Source organism: Chrysemys picta, chromosome 1, assembly GCF_011386835.1.
Source record: "Chrysemys picta bellii isolate R12L10 chromosome 1, ASM1138683v2, whole genome shotgun sequence".
Classification (NCBI taxonomy): Eukaryota; Metazoa; Chordata; order Testudines; family Emydidae; genus Chrysemys; species Chrysemys picta.
In genome coordinates, this window is record NC_088791.1 from 154,267,172 (window position 1) to 154,275,772 (window position 8,601).

General features: G+C 40.0%; 1 protein-coding gene across 1 annotated transcript; it reads left to right on the forward strand.

Annotated features, from left to right (window-relative positions):
- The first annotated feature begins 2,432 nt into the window (after positions 1-2,432).
- On the forward strand, positions 2,433-7,748 carry GPR15 (G protein-coupled receptor 15). The gene has a single exon (XM_065573430.1). It carries the CDS (start codon positions 2,494-2,496, stop codon positions 3,586-3,588), a length of 1,095 nt encoding a protein of 364 aa, XP_065429502.1. The 5' UTR covers positions 2,433-2,493; the 3' UTR covers positions 3,589-7,748.
- Positions 7,749-8,601: the final 853 nt, after the last annotated feature.

Genomic DNA, 8,601 nt, shown 5'->3' on the forward strand with positions numbered 1-8,601 from the left:
GCTGCCTTTTTGACAATTATAGATCACTTTTTAATTATTTATGATAATACTTCACATTGGACTTGTAAATGTTCTGAATTATTTGTAAAATAATTGTTAGTAATATGGTAACTCACTACAGCACCCAGAAAGCATGCTAGATACTCTACAGAACAAATAGAAATGAGCCCTGTTGCAAACAGCGTACACTCTAATTTTTAACTAAACAAATGTGCTTAACAAACTGTAGGGAAGGGATGGAGTGTGAAACTATAAAGGTACAACTATGTAGTTTTTCAATTTGGGCACATGCATATCTTGATGACTCAGTTAAGGTCTTTTTAAATATTTATGACTGATTCACTTCTTGTGAGCATTGTGGAAAAAGTTAATCTTAAGGAGAAACTGCTATTAAATCGTTAATGATGAGAGATGGGGAGAGAGCCCTGCATACATTTATGAGCGTCCCCTGAATCTAGTTCTAAATACACTATAGAGGAATATATCATATGTATTTGCTAGCATGCTGGAATTATTGTGGAGCTAATTTTAATTTAGCATATTTCCTGACACAGTGACTGAAGGGAAAGGAATGCCCATCCCTTCCCATCTGGGTATACAATTTTGCAAGTGATTTTTGAAGGAAAAAGTCCCTTTGAATAGAAATGAATGAAACTGGCTCAGTTCTCAACTCACTATTAGAGCTGGTTGAAAACTTCTGAATTTAAACATTTTTAAAAGAAATACGGGGACAAAGTTTTGTGAAAATTATTCTTATTTTTCAGCCATCTCTAGTCACTGTGCCACAGAATCACAGAAATAAGAGATGGGAAAGATTGTTTATCTTGTTCAGTCCAAGGGGTCTCAAACCTTTCTATTCTATGATCACTTCATAACAGAGATCTTTTCACAGACCATCTCATATCCAAAAAACACCAAATCCCAAATCAGTTGGCTCTCAACATCTTTCATTCAGTGGACCAATGGGAAAGTTCCATGGATCACTGATGATTGATAAATCTAGTCTATCCTTGTGCCTGGGAAGGACAGATACTACACTGTAACTATACTTTGTGGAGTTTGTGCACTATAATTTTAAATGTTCTAAGCTATGAGGCTTAGCCCATTTCTCTTGAAAGACGATTTCAGAATCCATGGGGCCACTGCAGGTTTGAGGGTACTGGTCATCAGGCCTAAGGTGCATTGGCAGAGTTGTGTGGTGGTGCAGGGCTGGAAAAGCTGGGGAGTTTGCAGATCTAAAGCTGCAGGGCTGAGTGGAGGAGAATGTTGGAAGAAGACAGAGGAGAGTGGCTGGAAATCAGAACTGAGATTTATTGGCTGGAAAGATTAATAGAATAATCAGATGTGTTGCTGTTTAGGAATATTGGCATTGGCAAAGCTGTACAGGAATCAAGGACTTTAAATCGAGACTAAGCAATGCTGACAGGGCTGTACGTGGGGTAGCTTGGAATTGGAATAGCAGCAGATGTTGCAGATAAGAGATTAAATGAATTAGCAAAGCTTTCAGTATGACAGCAAGAGAGAATAACATAGGAGCTACATACCAGAACTGCATGGAATTTGTAGTGCCAGGGGGAGGCAAGACATAAACAGGCATTTTGGAGGTCAGGAGTGAGGTAGTTAGGCAGAGCTGGCGATGGGGAAGGAAGAGCAATTTTAGACTTGAAATTGCAGCAGAAAATGGAAACAAGGACCCTTTCTGACTCTGAGCCACACAGAGAGGAATCCAGAAATGGAATAGCAGGTAGTGCTGCAAGTCAGGACTGATATGCATTGGCAAGACTCTGTGTGCAGATCCAAGGGCTGGAATAGCAGGATTTGCTGCTACAGGTCAGAATGGAGAAGGCAGGGTTTTAAACAGCTTTTCCTTAGTCACATTTATATAGGTGATAGTCACTGTAACCAGAAAATCAGTTGACAAAATAAGCCAAGGTATAAACCTCCAAGCCTTAGAAAAATATATAAACAGACTAACAACAATTTAGTCGAGAGAGAGAGAAAAGAACATAACGCTGTATTAACCACTTCCTGGTTTCTCTCCATCATCTCAAACCTTCTCACCTATAATAATATCCCGCTTAAAGAGAAAGAAAGAAAAAAACCTTACCCAAACAGTTCAAAACCTTTAAAAAAAAAGCCAACCTTAAAAGGCATCATGGTCAAATGCAAAATGCAGATAAAAATCAGTTAGACAAAAAAATACAACTCAACCCAATCAACTCCTACAGAACGTCTGACTTGAGTGGGTTTGACTAATCAGACCCTCCTTTTGCTTGTCTTTATATGATTGGCTGAGAGGGATGCAGAATTGTGAATATTAAAGTGTGTGAGAGGGTGTGCGGGGGTGTGTATGGGGGTGTGGTTTTTTTTTTAAGATGTTTCTTAAGATCTTTCGAAAAAAGAAGAAAGATCAACACTGCTATCTCTGATGATAATAGTAAGGGTGGTGTCAGCTCGTCCAGAGACGGGCTTCGATCATTTTTTTTCTTTAAGATGTCTGAGACACCTTTCAACTATAACGATAGCTATGAATATTTCTTTCCCACTGAGAGTCCTGAAGAGTACTGCCAAGCTCTGCACATGCCATATATGGGCATTTTCCTTCCTATTCTGTATACCACTGTGTTCCTGGTGGGAATCGTCGGCAATTCCATCCTGATGGGAGCCCTGGTCTTCAAATTTAGAGTCCGCAGGCTGATCGACACCTTTATCCTCAACTTAGCTGCCTCTGACTTTGTTTTCCTCCTCACATTGCCACTCTGGGTACACAAGGAGATCTGGCTGGGGGTCTGGAGGTCAGGCTCCTTTCTCTGCAAAGGCAGTTCCTACATCATCTCAGTCAACATGTATTGCAGTATCTTCCTCCTCACTTGCATGAGTGCTGATCGGTACCTGGCCATCATGTACCCCTCTGTAGCCAGGAAAGTCAGAACAAGATTCTACACTAATGGACTTTGCATCTGTGTCTGGATTCTCTCCTGCCTCCTAGGGCTTCCCACCCTTCTGTCCAGAGAACTCAGGCAATATAATGGCCAGGCTTACTGCACAGATGTGGAGCTCACACCTACTAAACGGTTTGTGTCACTGGTAACGTTAATTCTGGCCTTCTTTTTCCCCTTGCTGAGCATCTTGACCTTCTACTGCTCCATCACCAAGAAGCTCTGCATGCATTACCAGAAATCTGGGAAACATGACAAAAAGCTGAGGAAATCTATCAAGATTGTCTTCATTGTAGTGGTTGCCTTTGTTTTCTCTTGGATTCCCTACAACGTTTTCAAGCTTCTGGCTATCATCTCTGGGCTCCAGGACCCGAAGCCACCTTTCTGCCTTCCTTATGTCCTTGCCCAGGTGGGCATGGAAGTGAGCAGCCCCTTTGCATTTGCCAACAGCTGTGCCAACCCTTTCATCTACTACTGCTTCGATGGCTATATCCGCAGGAACATCTCACAGTGCCTGTGTCCATGCGTGAAGGGCCACAGCACTGGGAGCAGTTCTGACACCCTGGACACTCGCATCAGCTACTCCTTGTCCACTTTTATTCATGGGGAGGATGCCATTAGGAAACGGAGGCGCTCTCTGTCATTCTGAGAGGAGCGGGGACTTTGGAAGGAGACATTTCTTCCAATGGAGAGATGATGGGGGGAAAAAGGTCCACAGAAAAAAGCATGAAGGCAAAAAAAGAAAAAGAGTGTGAGAGTGTAAGGGGTAGAGAGAATGAGTGAGAGAGTGTAATATGGTAGCACTTCTAGTTACAGAGGAAACTATCATGTTAATTTCCTTTAATTATATAGTTATAATTGGAATATAACACTGTAACTATAGAGTAACTACCGGGTTCTGCAGATTACCGTGTAATTACATTGAGCAGATCTAAAACTAGCCTACAGAGAAATACACACAAATGCTTAAAATCAAAATCCCAATGCTCTGCACAAATAACTACAAACTATTGAGCAACTCACCAGATTCAGAACTAGCTTGTCACACTCAGGAAGCCTGTGAGCAGAAATGCTCATTAGAGTGAAGCAAATAATTCAGAAAAAATAATGTGTTTATTGAGTTTATCTTCTTTTTTGTTTGTGGAAAATACAAGTAGTCATGATTTTCTCAACACGTATTTGTTATTCAAAATTTGTTGAGGTTTTTGATTTTGTGCATTTTGTTTATTCATTCCAGTGTTGTCAGCTCTCACAGCTTTATCACGATTCTCACAATATTTGATGTTTTTCTTAAAGCTTCAGCTTCTGGAAGCATGGAATTATGGGAGAATCCTAAATTTCATTTAAAATAAGTTTCTAGCCCTCACAGTTGCAGAGAAAAACTGGAAAATGTGACCCAAGTGTAACTTGGAGGCTCAAAGCTAAATGGCAAATAAAAAGAACCCAACATTTATAATTCTCATAAAATATTGAATGTTAAGACAACCATGATCTTTTGGGGTTTGACTCATGATTTTTGAATGCTTGAGTTGTCAATGCTGTATTGTTCGAAATCCAAAATTCAGCTTGTGTTGCTTACTGCAGTTAATAATTTCAGTCACCTGGTATTGTTACAGTTCACACATCGGAGGAGTGCAGCTGCTGCAGTCAGGTTTCTGGTGCAGATGTTCGTGGAAAGCAAAATTAAAATGTATGTCCCACAAGTATTTGAATGCTTGAGTTTGGAATTTGTTTTCTGTGAGCATTCATGCTAGCAAGATTCAGTCACATGAATGTTCATAGAAGGGAACACAAAAGAGGGGAAAGTGTTAGTTTGTTAAAATGGTGAGAGAATATTCACAGAAAACAGGTTTGCAGCAATTTTTGCTGGTGGTTAAACCACCAGTGATCTTTTAGAAATGCCTATGCCACAGAACTGTACATTTGATATGCTGTAGCAAACACACCAATTGTCCAAATAGTGCCAGTTCTAATGGCAAATAGGATTGTTTTTATCACTATGGGCAAAACTGGAGGAGCATGTAAATTCCACAGATTGGGACTGTAAATTCTGTAAAGCCAACTAATTTCATGTTTTTTCATTTTCTCCCCCTTTTTCAATTTTAAAAGCCCAGTCATGTAAATACTCACCCCTAAAAGCTAGCCCAATGTTAGGTTTATACAGTTAAAATGCTGAGAACTAAGGGCTTGTCTATACTTACCGCGCTGGTTCGGCGGCAGGCAATCGAACTTCTGGGTTCGATTTATCGCGTCTTGTCTGGACGCAATAAATCGAACTCAGAAGTGCTCCCCGTCGACTCCGGTAATCTTGCTCGCCGCGAGGAGTACGCAGAGTCGACGGGGGAGCCTGCCTGCCAGGTGTGGACTGCGGTAAGTTCGAAGTAAGGTACGTCGACTTCAGCTACGTTATTCACGTAGCTGAAGTTGCGTACCTTACTTCGATTTGGGGGTTTAGTGTAGACCAAGCCTAAGGTTCTACCGGAAATGTTAACTCAGTTGTGTTGCAACATGTCCCATACTCCTGCTTTACTTGTTAAATATGTAGCTTAATCTACTATTGCTTGTCATAAAAATAATAAATCTATACCATAAAGCATCCAGGATTTGCAATGTTTAGAGATTGCCATTTGAAAGATTAGATACTTCCCTTTTCAATTTCCTGAGTTTTTACAATTTTATCTTTCTTTATTCCTTTTTTTTCTTTTGCATTTAGCCTTTCTAGATCCAAAACTAGTTATTGCAAAACCCACAATAGGGTTTAGAGGACAGAAATAATTTGATAATCATCACCATATGATAAAATGAACATATTGCAATTCATGATTTTCAATATAAGTAAAGAGATCTTATAGATAACTATTTAAGGTGAAGAGATGCAGCTCTGCTATGGGAGGAAATCCTCCTGCACATGATGTGTTTAAAAACAACAAAAGTTTCTACGCTATTCCTCTGCTATGCTGCAAGCGGTTGCAATTAATGGGGTAGCAGTCATTAAGTTATTTGTTTTGGGGTTTTTTAAACAGTTTTCTCATCCCTAAAATGGAAATTTATGCTAAGTTTTGGGATGGAAAAGCGTGCCAAAAATTAAGCCTGTACAAAAGTGTGCTCTAGTTGCCTGGGGGATTAAGCCATATAGGTGTGGCTAAAACCCCTAGACAGCTTTGAAAAATATCAACAACTGAATCAACTTATTTTTCTATTAGAATCTGTCTCTCTCTTCTTCCTCTCTTTCTGATCTCCCTACCACACACATTCTCCCTTTCTCTGTGTCCTTCCCCTCCCCACAATTGCTTCATTTTGCATCCTATTCTTTGCATTTGATTTTCCCCCCCTTGCTCCCTTTTTCAGACTCAACCAGAACGAGTATGAACCCTATTATTCTCTATTTTCAAACCTACAACGGTTGAAATCAGGCAAAGCTTCCCTTCAGATTCTAATCCTGTCACATCAGAAATTCCTGGAGAGCACCGTATCTCTTATCTCTAATCAAGCCTTCTACCTCACTGCATGACCCTCCCATGAGAAGGAACAAATGTAGAAACGTGAAAACAGTAGACCAATGCAGATTTCTCAACAATACCCCTGCTTTTATCAACTCATTAAATGATGTAATTTATTATTAAAAAAAAAAAGAAGGATGAAATCTCTAGACCAGGAAGTCTATTCCTTATTTATATTCCACAAGAAGTGTCGGTGATGTTTTAAAGGAGGATTGCCTTAAAAAAAATCAATACAGGTAATTCTTTATCTCAGCTCCCTATAATACCAATTATTTCCCTTAGCCTCTTTACCCACATTAAGCATAGCAATCTCTCTAGAATAAAATTAGACTAAGAACGACTAATAATTTTAAACTTTAGGTTACTATTTTTTTTCCTCTTGAAAGTTTTAAAAAAATGTCAGAGTTGAATACACTCTACCTACAAAATCTTACAATGGCTGCCTCCCCAGAGAATGCAGCATTTGTCTTTAACACAACTGAATGAGCTCACAAAACATTACAAAAGTTGAGCAGGGTCTTTCACAAAAGCCACAGTGAAAGCTTAGTTTAGAGGAGGGGTCGGCAACCTTTCAGAAGTGGTGTGCCGAGTCTTCATTTATTCACTCTGATTTAAGGTTCCGCGTGCCAGTAATTCATTTTAACATTTTTAGAAGGTCTCTTTCTATAAGTCTATAATATATAACTAAACTATTGATGTATGTAAAGTAAATAAGGTTTTTAAAAGGCTTAAGAAGCTTCATTTAAAATTAAATTAAAATGCAGAGCCCCCCGGACCGGTGGCCAGGACCCAGGCAGTGTGAGTGCCACTGAAAATCAGCTCGCGTGCCGCCTTTGGCACGTATGCCATAGGTTGCCTACCCCTGGTTTAGAGGAATATAAAAGGGAAAAGGGGAAAAAAAACTAGTCCAACAAAACAAAACACTTTACACTTATAACATGATGGCTTGTGCCCAATAAAAATATAACAATATATTTTGAGCATGCTTATTTCACTCAGACAGTGTGTGAAGTTGATTATATGGTTTTTTCACTTAAACAATATTTACCTTATGTCATGACAATGGCAATTTTGCTTATGCATTATTTCTGCTTATTTCTAATCATGAGTGTAAGTACCTGTAGGTAGGGAGCTGTCGATTTTTTATTAGTTTTCATAGAGCCATGTAAACCTATAGTGATGTATAAATGATAGCGATTTCAAATGTCATTTAGCCAGCTATGATGAGTAATGCAATTGATCTTTGTTATGAGACAAAAGTGATTACAGGGTGGTTTGGAAATTATGTAATTGCGATGTGAGCCCAAGCCACAACTTTTTAAAGTAATTTTTATTGCTTGTTTTTCATTTGTATAATTTTGAAATAAAGAAACAGGAAACCATGCAAGCGGACCTGGTAAGACTGAGAATTTTTTTTTAAACCTAACTTTTTCTTCTTTTTAATTAAAATTAAACAAAACAAATGGGAAGTATTTTCAGTTACATGGCCAAAGATCTTGTGTGACTACTGTTTCATTTTAGGGCAACTTAATTTTGGAAAATATGCAGCAACTGAATAGTAATTAAGTTTCCAGCCGATTATAGCGGTGGTTGAAAAATACAAATGGTGACTGAAGATTGTTTTCAGAAGTAGAAGTGGGGAGGTTAGTTTGTTACTATTTGAATAAGGAAGGAAGATCTGGTGGTTAAGGTACTGGCTGGCACTCATGAGACTGGAGGTGAAATACTGACTCCACTGAAGTCAACAGCAAAACTTCTGTTGTGTTTAATAGGACAGGATCTCACCCATGCTTCCAGTCCCGCTCTGTAACAAATTCACTGGGCAGCAAGCCACTCAGTGTGTCTGTGCAGCTATGAGGTTTTTTTATTGCAATGTAGACATACCAGTAGGCTCTATCACAGGGGTAGGCAAACTGTGGCCCAGGGGCTGAATTCGGCCCTCCAGAAGTTTTAATCCGGCCCTCAAGTTCCTACCGGAGAGTGGGGTCCAGAGCTTGCCCTGCTCCGGCGCTCCAGTCAGGGAGCAGGGTCTGGGGATTGCCCCGCTCCACACGGCTCCTGGAAGCAGCGGCATGTCCGCCCCTCCTCAGGCTCCTATGCATAGGGGCAGCCAGGGGGCTCTGCACGCTGTCCCCCCCCAAGTGCCACCCCCGCAACTCCCA